General features: G+C 45.9%; 1 protein-coding gene across 1 annotated transcript in view; it reads left to right on the top strand.

Annotated features, from left to right (window-relative positions):
* The first annotated feature begins 6,272 nt into the window (after positions 1-6,272).
* kctd3 (potassium channel tetramerization domain containing 3) overlaps positions 6,273-14,406 on the top strand; it is a 44,292-nt gene continuing 36,158 nt past the window's right edge. The window contains exons 1-3 of the mRNA XM_028820248.2: positions 6,273-6,751; positions 8,138-8,191; positions 12,242-12,287. Coding sequence (XP_028676081.2) covers positions 6,681-6,751; positions 8,138-8,191; positions 12,242-12,287 — 171 coding nt within the window. The 5' untranslated portion in view covers positions 6,273-6,680. The remainder of the gene's footprint in view (positions 6,752-8,137; positions 8,192-12,241; positions 12,288-14,406) is intronic.

Genomic DNA, 14,406 nt, shown 5'->3' with positions numbered 1-14,406 from the left:
TAACAGAGCTGAGCCTTTACAGTGATGAAGAGGAGACCTGACTGACATGTTTAAAATGATGAAAGGAATGAGTCCAGTGGACCGAGATGGTGATTTTAAAATGAGTTCACCAAGAACACGGGGACACCGCTGGAAACTTGTGAAGGGTGAATTTCACACAAACATTAGGAAGAGGAGCGCAGACCCATGGAATGAGTGACCAAGTAGTGAGGTAAACAGCAGGACTTTAGCGACCCTCAAAACTCAACTTGACGTTAATTTGAATGAATTACGTGGACAGGACTGGCGTGCTTTGCTGGGCTGAACGGCCCGTTCTTATCCACATTGTCCTAACGTTTTCACTCTTGTGTACATCAAACCAGCTTTCTCTGCTCCTCCAGGGATTCAAGTCCTTTGCACTGTTCATCCCACCATTTATTTCTTGCACATCTGTTATTGTTCTCAGTTTATTTTTTGGCTCACTTATAATTCCTCACGCCTCCTTCTGTTCCACACTTCTTTCATCTCCTTCTTTCCTCCCCATCTTTTTCCTTCTTAATCTTATCTGTGTTGTTCGATTCACTTGTAATTATTGCTGTCACGGCCAAGGAGGACTAAAAGGCCAGACCAAAGTTCGTGTGAGAACCAGGAGAGAAATGAGGGGAGTAGTCAGAAAAACAAAATGGCGCGGGTGTCAAAAATGAGCCAGCGATAAGGCAAACGTTGGGATATTTGGGTTTATCTAAGACATTGAGTGCCGCCATCCTTAATAGGCCCGGCATGATGACATCACATGTCAGGTGACGTGTTAACAAAAAAAACACGGCAAGAAAAGGCAGAGAGGAAATTGAAATAAAAATAATGTAATGGAAATGAAATTGGATAATGTTAGCCGATTAACTACACCGTAATCAGAGCACAGGAAAGACATGGAGGATAACACGGGCAGAGAGGACAAAGCAGATAAATAACAAAAGAAATAACACAAAAAAGAACTAAAAGGACATCAGGCGAGGCCAGCCGAGGGAGGGCCGAGACACCAAACACACGGAACTCGTCACGCTCTTATCACGAGCGTCCGACTGACTCGATCCTCCTGACCCTGCGTCCCAACACTTACTAGGACGTTCGCTTGTTCATCTCTGGTCTCCATTTGAAATCCACTGCTGAGCTGATTTTTACCTCAGGATTATCGTTTTCTGACAAACATCCCTTGAATGGTGAAGCGCCTTTCGATTAATACGCGACTCCGTTAGAAGTGAGCACAGCCGCTGGGGCCTACAGCTGTAGGCTTCTCAGTCGGTCTGTAGGGGCGCTTTGTGCTGAATTATTGATACGGATTTTTGATTCTGAAATGTGCCGCAGTGAGGACGATTCAGCGAGATCTGATTTGAGGTGTCAAACGGTGACGCAAGCAGGAAAACAAGTCACCGCTGCTAGACACGAGACAAACACTGCAGTGTGAAACAACGTGTTTAAAAACGAAAGCACCTCGGCCTCCATGTTAAGGAGAGCAAACAAGTGCAATGAGCTTCGTGTAATGGAAGTCCCCCCGCTCTTTCTTAAGTCCTGAGGAGGTTTGCCGATTTAGCTGAGGTCTGGGCCTTGGGCAGGGGAATGGAGGATAAGGAGAACATTAACATCCACAATACAATAAATGTCATCATATGACGGCTCACACACGTTTGGTCTCATTAGCTGAAGAGATAACCAAGTAAGAGGAGTGTCACCGAGGGTCCCGATGGCCCCAGAGCTGCGCACTTTGGACAGCAGTTGAGGCCGTAAGGAGCCCCCATAGATGCTGTGCACTGGCAGATGTTGCTTGGTTTATTAACAGTGGGCACCATGCCCTATACAATGTAGCAATGTTGCCCGAGGACACTAGACGGCAGACACCTCACTGGTAAGGGGGTGCCTGCCACTGCTGACCCAATGGATTCCCAATGGATTTTTGGTAGCTCGTTCTCTTTAGATGGAGGGCTCACTTTGCCACACCAGAATGGAGATCGTGCGACCGTGGCAGGCTGGCACTGAAGCTGTTCATTTAATATGAAGTCCGTGCTCATGTCATCCTCAGGCGATGTGAGACTCAGCGCCGTTACACAGTCCTCCCTACAAATGGCTCAGAGACTCTTTGAATTAGCAGAGCGGTCTTGTTTTAGGCTGCGGTTGTGTGGTGAGTGTTGCGTTGTCAGATGGCCTAGCAGAGACGTCTAACACTGCGCTTCTATGCAGTGGTCTGTCCATTAAATGTGGGCAGGTGACCTTCCTTGTGTGGAGTTTCAGAGGTGGATGTCTTGTGGCGGTCTTCCATTCCAAAATGATGCAGCAAATGGCTTTCCAAGTCCCGGACCTAAGCTTTGAAATTCTCTGTGAACACCTCAGAAGAGCCCAGCAGGTCCCGTGTTGGCCTCCAAACAGGAGGACTTTCCCGAGGGAGGCTGCCATCCAGTGTGCTGAGGAAACCTCTGTCTCTAGGAAGGCAAACTGCCACCGTCCTCCCGTTATTACGGCCTCCTGACTGGGACAGGTACCATCAAACCTCCTGGCTGAGATTCCAACCCATCCATGCCTTCCATGATCACAGATAATCTTTGTGCTCTTCTTGCTTCCACACTTTGTTTTCAGGCACAGATGAAGTCGTTAGGTAAAGTCGCATTCTATCAGCTTCATAACTTCGTCCATCTGCGTTCTTCACTTGATTCCTCTGATCCCAACTCCTGCTTTCGTTACCTCACATTGGATTATTGTAATTTGTTATGAGCAGGTCTCCCTGTTCAATCACTCAGTGAGGTGCCACACAACCAAAACTCGGGAGCTCCGCACACATCCCGGCTCTTCTTCCTTCAGCCGTGCGCATTTGATTTAAACTCCTCACACTTACTCAGCGAGCCCCTAACGGCCTTGTGTCTTCTAATCTTTCTGCTCGACAACCAACTTGCGCCCTCAGCCCGTCTGTCATTGCTCTTCCTCTCTATGCTCCACATGAACTCATCGACACTGGGAGTTCGGCCATTTAGAGCAGCTTCTCCCATACTCTGGAGCGAGATTCCTCAGTTCCTCCGCAGACGTCCAGGCCTTTCCACTTTCAACTCCAATCTTATTTATTCATCCAACACCGAGACACCAAAGACCAATCCGTTTGATACTCTACTGCCAGCCACGTGGGCTTTCTTCATGGGGTCTGATTTAAGAGGCTTATGGGTTACACTCTTCTGTTCCCACAGAGGAAGTCCCGCCCAGAAGACGAGTGACTCCTCCCCTTTCACCCCAGGCACTATAAAAGATGGTGGCAGGGAGTTATCTCCAATGTGCGTCCTTTATTGTACGACATGAGGCCGTGCGCCTTACATTGTCTTCCATAACTCCCTGGCTGAGACCTCCAACTCGTTTCATGTTTGTAGTCTTTTAATTTTACACCCCATGTTGGTATTAAACCAGCAGCCACACTACCTGCACTTCAGGACAACAAGGCCACCTGACGCTAAGCTGGTTTGGCCCTGGACAGTACTTGGATGGGAGACCATTTAGGAAAAGTGGGGGCTGCTGCTGGAAGAGGTGCTTGTTAAGCCAGCAGGGGGCGCTAACCCTGTGCTCGCTGTGTGGACCCCAATGTGGCGATGGTGACAGTGTGCTATAAAAACTGGTGCCATCCTTCAGATGAGGCATAAAGCCGAGGTCCTGGCTCCCTGTGGCCTGGAAGTCTTTTGAAATCAGTGGGGTGTTTCCTGATGTCTTAACTAAATTGCCCACCCTACATGGTCATTCTGGCCCCCTAGACATCCCCCATCTCTAACTGCCTAACTATCTCTGTCAGGCCCCCACCACCTAATAGCTAATGTGTGGTGGGCACACTGGCGCAAGAACGGCTGCCGTCACACCATCCAGGTGGTCGCTGCGCATTGGTGGTGGTTGAAGGGTCTCCCCCTACGGTCTTTAAAAAGTACTTTGAGTAAAATCAATGCCAATAACTATTATTATTATTACTATAATTATTATGTTTTACTGCTCCATATTTTACCTGCACATTTCTGATGTCATCTTAAAGCGATTTATACGCTGTGAACCCCAACACGCTCTTTTTAGTGAATCAAATTCCTTCACTCCATTAAGTCTGCCTGACCCCCGTACAAGCAGCTCTCGGCTAAAGACCCCCAAAGGCTTTGATGTCCTTGATGGGTCCAACAGGCTCTCTGATGTGCTACTCGCTCGTAGTGCACTCACCGTTAGATACGAGGGGCTCCTCGGACTCTCTAAAGGCTGCGGCATTTAAGCCACCACAAAGTTTGCAATGTTTTAAAAATGACTTTTTAAATTGTGTTTTGGTCAACTGTACGCAGTCATTGGACTGAATACTCACGGCAGACTTGGCTGAAGCAACTGGGGGCTTGTGGTAAGACATTAAATACACACACATATATATACTGTAAAGAAAACGTACTGTTATGACACACACACACACACAGACACAGAGACACACAGAGATACAGACACACGCACAGAGAGAGACACAGACACAGACACACACAGAGAAACACACACACACACAGACACACACCGACACACGCACAGAGAAACACACACACACACACACAGACAGAGACACAGACACAGAGAAACACACACACACACACAGAGACACACACACACTCACAGGTCACAACTCTGCGCCTTCCCTGCCTTTGCACCTCTTTAGTCTTCGGCCAGGCGTCGTTTCTGATATCACGGTGCCATCTAGTGGACATTTGCACTTACTGCACACTGGATTCAAATCCAGTCCTATTCGTCACATACTGTACGTTCATTTATTTACACACACAGCACAATCGTCTCCCCTCGCCTTTGATGTTGTCAGTTTAAAAGGAGGTGCAGTAAGTAGACTTTCATTGTCCCAAAGGGAAAGTGGATTGCAACAGGAAAGCTCAAAACACAGGACGCTTTTACACAGTTAGAAGATAATAAGCCAACACCTGGCAACCATTGTGACAATCAGTTCACACACCTTCACTCCGAAGAGTGAATAAATACAAAACAAAAAATAAATAAAATTAAAAAGTGATATCTGTTGTTCTGTTCAATCAAATTAATTTGAAATTGCATTATGGACGACTTCATTTGTTCTCATGGGCTGGGTCCAGCCTAGCGTACAGGGCACCAGTATGACTGGCATTGCCATAAGATTTCTACATAAACAAATGAGCTGTAACCAAGCACTTTACACATGGAAACGGTGCTATACACATAACATGTATAATAATAATAATAATAATAATAATAATAATAATAATAATAATAATTGTGGTAGCCAGAATATCACCCTAAAAGTAGGCGGGGCTAGAAGGATGATTGACAGCACGATGCCCGCCGGTTTGCGGAGTTCTGCCTTTTCCGTTACTCCTTCCAAGGCTCGAGAAGGCAGAGTTAGATAGATAGATAGATAGATAGATAGATAGATAGATAGATAGATAGATAGATAGATAGATAGATAGATAGATAGATAGATAGATAGATACTTTATTAATCCCAATGGGAAATTCAATTTCACAAATTCACAGTTGAACAGCCATCCATAGCTAGTCCAGGTCACCGTCATTTTTCCGAGGCGCTCTAACAGCAGGACAGCTGATTCTGCCAGAGGTGTGACTGAAAGTCGTTTATTGTTAAACAAACTCGCCAATTATTGGGTTTCTTAATCCCCATTCGGTGTGTGCCTCGGTATTTCTATCTCAGTGCTTGTTATTATTATTAAGCTTCCAACCGCGCTTATCCAGAGCAGGGTTGCGGGGAGGATGGAGTCTTTCCAAGCAAACAGTGGGCGCATGGCAGGAACAACACCCGGACGAGACGCCAGGATGATCTCACAAATAAGCCCACTAGCATCGCCAATCCACGGTAATAATCATCCAGAGTCCAGCAGGAGGTCCTCGGCCTCGTGCCATTTGAGGCACCGCCTCTCACACCTTCAGTATTTCTCAGTCTCCTCCCATATTCGATCAACTCCTCACAGTCTTTAAGATTTGTCTCCTACCAATCGAATGGCCGTGTGGTGCTGCTGTGTCAACTCGCCCCCGTACTGTATTTGAACCCCGGTCCAGTCGCAAACGTCAAACAGGCTGGTTTTACCGGCATCGCCACGTTGGCCCAGTCCCCGTGAGTGGTGGCGATGTGCCTGATGTAGATCGGAGAGCTGCCCAAGATTGATTTTTGCCCCCATCTTAATGAGATAAAGCGGGTGAACTTCTGCGCTGCCTACCTATAACACAGAGCTCGATGAAGCCGCCCCGTTAGCCCCCCAGACAATCGCATTGAGTCGGCAGGCACACCGACACATCTGCCAACTCGATCCGCCGCCGTGGACGCCCCCCTCGCGTTGCCGGGCAGCGGCGCCCCTTCCAGCTGAGAGGCTCGGGATACTTGGAGTGCCGGGGGTGACGTCAGCGCTCCAGACGGGAAGGCGGTCGGATCCCCTCAGTCATCCCTGGGAAGAGGCGACGGCGCCCGGGCTGGCAGCATCTCGGCCTCGCGTGGCATCAGGCGGACACGGCAGATCGCGCGCGGCCCTATGAAATCTCCCGACCGGATCCTGTCCGCTGTTCGGGTTGGGAAGCTGCGTGCCGGCGTACATCCAAACCTCCCGAGGAAGCGCCGAAAGAAAGCAGCCGGACTGCAGCAGCGGCAGGGCGCGGGGGTGGAGGACGAAGATGGCCGGGAATGGTAGCGGTTTTGTTTCAGGATCGGGAGAAATCGTGCAGCTCAACGTCGGCGGGACCAGGTGAGACGCAAAGGCGAGGGTCGGTCGGCCTTCTGTGGGCTACGGAGCGGCGTGACGAGGGTGGGGGCTTGGCTGCTTAGGGCCTGCCTGCCTGCAAGTCCTCAGCCGGCGGAGGTGGGAAGCAGCAGAGCTCCAGTCGGCGGGCCTTGGCTTGGAAAAATCTCTGGCTTGGCCCTGTCAGAGCATCATCCTCATCATAATAATAAGAATAACCCGCAAGAACGCGCTGTAGCAATGCGCCGCACCCGGTGACAGTTGCTGCTGACCGCGTGTGCCAGTTCTAGAGGCTAATCCAGCATGGTGGCTCAGTGCCTAGCGCACCAGCCTTAGGAGTTCAGTGACTCGGGTAGCCGGCAGTGGGCACTTTATACGTCCTCCCGAGTCTCTGCGGGTTTGACTTATCGGTTCCCCATTTTTTTTCTTCCTGTATCCTAAAGGTGGGCATTTTATGTAAAGTGGCAGTTCTAAGTGGGCACCGTGTTGTGAGTATGCGACAGATCGGCAGTCCATCTGGGGTGGGCTCCTGGCTGCAAAGATAGGCAATGACTCTAAATTAAATTCTAAAGGGCTGAATATATATATATATATATATATATATATATATATATATATATATATATATATATATATATATATATATATAATTTTTTTGTTCCAAACGCACATGGGCAGCACTTTTACATGAGCCATGAATGTCGCCGTGTCCGAGCGCCTGGTCCCCGTGTGTGGAGTGTACACAGTCTCTCAGTGTCCAAAGCTTACCTGAGTGGGCACACCCTGTTGAGAAGCAGCAGCAGTGTGGCATCCCCTTCAAGGCTGATCTCAACACGGTGCCAGGCGTTACCCTCAAAAGAGCGAAGTTCATCATTCAGCCATTGTAGTATATAGTGCCTGGTCATGAGGTGCTTTACAGAGAAACATGATGACAATGGAGTCTGAAGTAATGCAATCTGAATAGTAGAATTTCAGAAGTCATATACCTGACAGTTTTTGAAAACCTCTCCGTAACACCCATGACAAAATTCAAAGAGCAGGGGTCAAAAGGCGCGATACAATGCCACACTGTATACCTGGAAAAAAAGACTTTGTGGCAACAGCGCAAGGAAAAGACAGCGAGGTGAAGGGGGGGTTCGAATGCATGGGGAGGACAGCCCTGCTGGGAGAGCACTTGAGGGGTCCATCACAAGTCCTGCTGACTGTGTAGGTTCAGTTTGATTACAGTTGCCATTGACAGTCGACTCTACTGACCCACGTAAACGACGTGATGATCAAAAACGGGATATCTTTGACGTAAATAAACCCCAAATTAAACCTGCTCCACAGAGGTTACCTGAACTTTATACTTGGTCTAACCTGTCTGATGTCCTTGTTCTGTTGACTTTGCAGGTTCAGCACTTCCAGGCAGACTCTTATGTGGATTCCAGACTCTTTCTTCTCAAGGTAAAACTTCTCGAATGTTCTGTCCTGGACGTTTCAATTAAAATGTACACATATATTCTCTAATATGTTTTCATGCTCCGTGGTCATCAGGACCCACTTGTTGTAACTGAAAAGGCTACCCGAGTACGTCTGCATCCATTGACTTTTCCAGAAACCATTAAAATTAAAGCCCAATGGTCCCTTCCCAGTAGTGTCAGAATGGTCCTAAGCTTTTGGGGACTCCTGGTCACCTTGTCCATATCAAGCGGATTTGTTCCGGTCTTTTCCGTATCACTGTCACGGCTGAATATTTTTGGATCGTTTGAAGGTTTGTATGGTCATAGCAGCCTCGAGGAGTTGCTTTTTGTTTTTCAGAGTTAAGTCTCTCTGGTGTGATATTTGTATTTTTTGTTAGATTCGGGGTTTGTCGGTAAAACTCCAGAGCTAGAGGTGCACTCAAAAGGACTGAGAAGCAAGCCGTAAGGTGGAGCTGACATAAGACGGCTGGGTGAAGTTGGTATGACGTTACTTTGGGTGCCAGGCCGGCACAGACAGCGGCAGACACACATGCTGGTCAGACATTGAGTGTGTGACAGATTCCCAGGCTTTTCCCCCAGAGTTGTTCCTTTTGCCCTTGCATATCGATCTCACGGATACGTCTATTTCTGCCGGTGGAAACCCTCGTCTCTGCCCAGGGTCTGGTTGATTTCTTGCCATGAATTTGTGGGTATCTTCGTGTGCTTTTCATGTTGGGTTGTGTAGATGCGGGTAGCGACACTTAACCCAGCTCTTCCCCCAAACAGTGCCAGTTTTCTTGTCCATCAGAGATGTGCTCAGTTGGCGTGCACAGGCCACGCAGTTACTAAATTCCAAAGGTGTGTAGGCGCCAACACGAGGAAACACACCAGGACCGATGATGTGATTTACGTCACACATTCCCTATCTGACTCTTCCGGTGATGTGTCAAGTATAACACTGTAAAAAATGTCAGTACATTTAATGGTAAAAATACTGTAAATGGTGACAGTGAAAGACTTTTTCTGAAGAAAAGGAAAGTTACTTTGTGTTCTACTGAAAATTACCTGCATATCTTAAACAATACATTTCATTATTTTTTACAGCCAAGTTGTGTAAAATCGATGTTTTTCTACCTTCAAAATATGCTAAATACGATTATTAATGCATTACACTTACACTGAAAAAATCTGTTAATGTTACAGTGTAAAACTGTTAAAGAGTGAAGGTAAAGAACCGTAAACTGTAAAACGGTAAAGCGCTGGTTCAGTAAAACCGCTTACGATATTTGCATACGGACACGCCCCCTTTACCACATTGTTCCCGGTGAGCCGCATACCTTTGGATAGTCGGGACTAACACTTAAACTGAGTTAGCAGGCGGATTTTCCCCTGCGTGCTGAAGGTTTTTTGAGGTTATGGAAGCTGATTTATGGTTGGCTGTGTATCAATAAGCTGGCACACCTGTAGGCCACCATACACCACAAAAGCAAACTTTACTTCCCCACCAGACAACGTGCCAGAACTTCCTTAACCACTGAATTGTTTTCAATGTGTAGAATTAAATGGTACGTGTTTGCTATTGATTGTTGTTACGTTACTGTAGCTGCGTTTTCCCAAAGTTTCCAAAGTTCAGCAGCTCTAACTCAAAAAATGGGATTCAACAAAAGCCTGACGTGCAGAAGTGATTCCACAGACAAAATATCTTTGTTTTTTAAAGTGTTTAGTTAAGTTTCAAAGTAAAACTGTTCACACAAAAATGAAAATTAAAATGGCAAAAAAAGGAAAAATTTATAATAAGAAAAGTTCAGTTCTTAGCTTAATCTTGTTACATCTCAAATCGTTACTAATCACTTATAATTTCTGAACCATTTCAAAGCGGTCAGAAAACTGTATGCTTATCCCATTTCTAAGTTGAAAATGGGTCTCTCAAGTCCGTCTTTACTGGGACCAGTTCTAAACACAACTGAATTCTAATATCACACTGTGTCTCAGTTATAGCAAGAAGGTTCTGTCTCTTACTAACTTATAGGGGGAAAAGTCTACACCATTGTCTATGACTATGGAAGAAATTCTATTCTATTCAAATAATGCAAACATTAATAGGAGTTTAACTTTCTAAGATTGGCTCTTACAGTTGCTGATGTGTACTGGGGTTTGACCCTGACAATACGTATTGTTTATTGATTGGCATATTTATTACACAACATGAATTTCTGATTCCCTTCTGTTGGAATTTGTTGTAAAGAACAAATAGTTTTTACTACAAAATTATACTGTAGACCTAAAAATATCGTCACCTTATTTATTACAGTAAAATTTTGGAAACCCAGCTGCCAGTATTTTACCGTAAATTGAACATTATTTTTCTTTACAGTGTATAAGCATCTCCTCTGTACATCACGTTGACATTCAACAAAACTCGACTTATGGAAATGATAGAAAGTTCTCAAACTATAATAAATCAAAACGTGAACCACAGGCGAAGGGTGGACTGAGTGGTGACAGCATAAAATGTGGGTTAAAAGTACAGTTGGTGCCACTCAATGTTTACTGCGACCAAACTGAAGAAGATTACTGAAAAACAGAAGAAGAACTGTAGGAGCAGGTTGACTGGGAGTGGTGGGCTCGAATGGGCTGTGTGCCAGCAGCTGGAGTGATCAGAAAGACCTCTGAGGTGACTTATTGTGGGGCGATGACGTCCACGAGCTTTGTGAATTGTGAGTCTTTGTTGGACATCTGAGAGAGAGAATGGAGAGTAGAGCGCACTGAAAGAAGTGGAGAGCACAAGTGCGATTGCTGTGGGGTGAACCGGAGGGGGACAGTTGTCCAGTTACAAAGCTGGGGTGGACCCCTCAGGTTTGTTGTTTTAAGGCCATGTCACATGTGGTCAGTTTTCCACCGATTTTCCATTGCAGCCTTCATTTACATAATCTTAGTGAGTTGGAGGAAAATGAAAGTCAGTCGTCTAGTCGGGCATACGCAGCGACTTACCCTGACAAAGTCAAACGGGCTCTGGCAGCCAGAAGTGCAGAACATATAAAGCAGCAGCCAGGCTGTGTTGGACCTCACAAACAGAAGAGAAGCTGGTCTGTCTGTCTGATGTTTCGTGTTTTATGTACCACGATAGAATGGAAAAAAAAAAAAGGGCCGAGATTATGTGTGAAATCGCATCATGACTGCATCAGGCAGCACGCCATTGGCTGTCACAAAAAGGGACAGGAACAGCTGTGCTTACAATTCATCACACAGTTGCTAAACTTGACATGTCCAGAGATTTCAGTTGTGGCAACAAGATCAGCAACTGCAGTCGACAAGTCCAACGACTAGAAGTCACGTAATGTGACCTCGACTGGGGAGGTGATAGCAGAAATGTTCAGGTAGGTCAGAGGAGGAGTAGGGCAGCATCTTCATTTTAATAAAACAACGACCAACCATAAAAAAACAGCAGCCCAGTTTCTGGCAGCACCCTGTTGGTTAAAAGTACTGGTGGCGGGCGTTTGTTGTTAACCCGGGCCTTGACCGATCCGGTATGGAAATTTGTATTGTTATCCACATATTGATCTGGCAAAACTTTACACCGGATGCCTTTCCTAATGTAACCCTCCCCATTTATCCAGGCCTGGGACCAGCATGAAGAAACACTCTGGTTTGTGCATCCCCTGTGGTTGGGTTAGAAGAAGAGCCGACCTAATAAAAGAAAAGTAAGAGCTGACTGGCATCTGTTACAGTCGTACAGCGACACAAGCAGAGTGGCAGCGGGCACACCATACAGTCAATTGAAAGGCGGGACAAACTTCAGTGGGCACATAATGCGTAATGTGAAAAGATACATCGACGGGCACCTTCTGAGGTCACAGTTACAGACGGTTCAAAATGGTGCTGGTCCTAACATTATCAGTTGTTAGAGTGTGAGTGACCACCGCTAAATCAGAGATAGCCGAGAGTTTCATCAAACTACGTGCCCTAAACCTGATAGGCTTGTGCTCTTTACATTTTACTTGTGATTTTTCACATTTGAACCTGACTCTTTATCCCTCTTGTCCTCTTTTTACAGTTTGCTTAGTGGAAGAATTTCAACGTTAAGGGACGAGACAGGAGCGGTGAGTATGAATGTTCACTTACTTTGAGTTTTTACTAACTCGATGACATGCTAGTGCAGTAGTTGGCACTGCCACGTTTTTGGGACAAGGGTTTAGTTTCAGTCCAGGCCACGGTCTGTGAGAAGATGGCATCTTTTACCTGTGCCTAGGAGGCAACTTCTCTTGATGCTTTGTTTCGGCCTTCTACCCGTTGACTTTTGTCGAGATCACCTTGAAAGTATTAAGCTTAACGCTGCAATACCAAGCGAGACTTGTTACAATGCACCTCTTTGGGCAAGTGCCATTTTAGAGCATTTTTGTACTGCAGTTATGAAGGAGAGCATCGGGTCAGGAATTAAACTTTCATCCTCTTTAATAAAACCCCTGTGTGCGTCCAGTGTCCGTGTGTGTGTGTCTTCTGGTGAAGTGCGCATGCGCAGGGCACGGTGCGATGCTTCAAAGGCCGCCTGATGCGTCACACAACACAGAGAGGGCAGGACCTATAAAATATCACGTGACTGATCCAATCGGATTTTGGTAAATGAGGTAAGGCCTAAAATATAAGGCACGAAAAATCCAATCGGGTACTGAGACGTGGAGACCAGCTTCCCCAAAGAGGTGGGATTAGTGTTTGTGGTTGTGCAAGTGTTCACTCTGAGGATGTCAGCTTGGCCCGGTAAAGTGTCAGTCGTTGAAGGGGTTTTCCTAAATATACGAATTTTCATGATATTACAATAGGATGACTTTTAAAAGTAGATTTATTTTCGCGGACATAAAATCCCTTGCTGGGGAGACGCCATACATACAATAATCGGCTGCACGCCAGCACAGATTCAAATATTTGCTGGGGACCTGCACAGTACTTGCTGGAGAGACGCCACAGTCACGATTATCAGCTGCACGCCACACATTACATCAGTTGCTGGGGAGACTCTGCTGATTGCCTACTGTTGTGACAGAAAATTAAACGCATATTACGGACATCAAAGCCAGTATTACTGTCAGAGAAAATTACAGGCATTTTACGGAAATACAAACCAGTATTACTGCGAGAGGAAATTAAAGACACACAATACAGTGACGCATATCACAGCCACATACAAGCCAGTATTACTGTAACAGAAAATAGACGGTCCCTTGCCATTTAATACAGACTGTTCCTGCTAATGTTTATGTACTACTGCTCTAGCGCCCGCTTAATGTCTAGTGTTTGAATAAAATGTTTGCATGTTGAGCAACTAATCTTTTGGAAAAATAATTGGTAGCTCTCTTACTTTGGTCTTAGACCCTCCACCGTACTTACACAGTCCACCTCGGCCATATCCTAATTAATGTCATTAACGTTACTCATGTTCAGTAGAGTGAGGCCCCGAATGCGGACTAAGTCAGCTAGTTGGCATTAAAGTTCCTTGCCAGCACATCAGTCAGCCTTAACAGTCCTGGATGCTCAAAGAGATTTCTGGGCCTGTTTGGTCCTTTAATTTGGGGAAAAATCTGCACACGGCATAAACGAGAAATGCTGTTCACGTGAGATTAAGTTATTAAATTGAATACGGAGGGGGAGAGGCAGAACTTCTGACCAATGAATGAGGCGGAAAGGCGGGGCATCAATTCAAAGCTCAGTCCCATGAGAACTGCCCTTCCTGTTTATGGTGTGTGCTGATGTTTTAAAATAATATTTTAGCAAACAATTCACGTGTGTGCCATGTTGTGGATGTTTGACATGTGAATTAGGGGACACGAGTGACATGAGCTATTTCTGTATTCCATGGTCGTTTGCCTTTGTACAGCGACGGTTACCATTGGCGTGTTTTCCATAATAAAATTTTGTTATCCTTGTGCTCTATGAAAGGATGAGTTTAAAATCTTTTCTCAGCCATCCCTACAAAACACATGGGGTGAGTAACATTAAAAGGATGTCATTTTTGGGTGGAGTATTTCTTTAAGAGAGCTAAATCTGACGGGGTCTTTAGATAACCACGTGAATGCGCTCCCACGCTTCTTAACCCCCTGTCCATAATATTATTTGTAACACAACACAAGCAGCAGAGCTCGAACTCCCTGTGATTCTGTTAAAAGATTCATGCGCCATTTTTGTGGCCATGCCTTTAGCGAGTGTGATTCAACTTCAAATTTGCCT

The sequence above is a fragment of the Erpetoichthys calabaricus genome, chromosome 15 (assembly GCF_900747795.2).
Source record: "Erpetoichthys calabaricus chromosome 15, fErpCal1.3, whole genome shotgun sequence".
NCBI classification, from domain to species: Eukaryota; Metazoa; Chordata; class Cladistia; order Polypteriformes; family Polypteridae; genus Erpetoichthys; species Erpetoichthys calabaricus.
The sequence above is the reverse complement of the archived record's forward strand: the minus strand, read 5'-3'. Positions and strand labels throughout refer to the sequence as shown.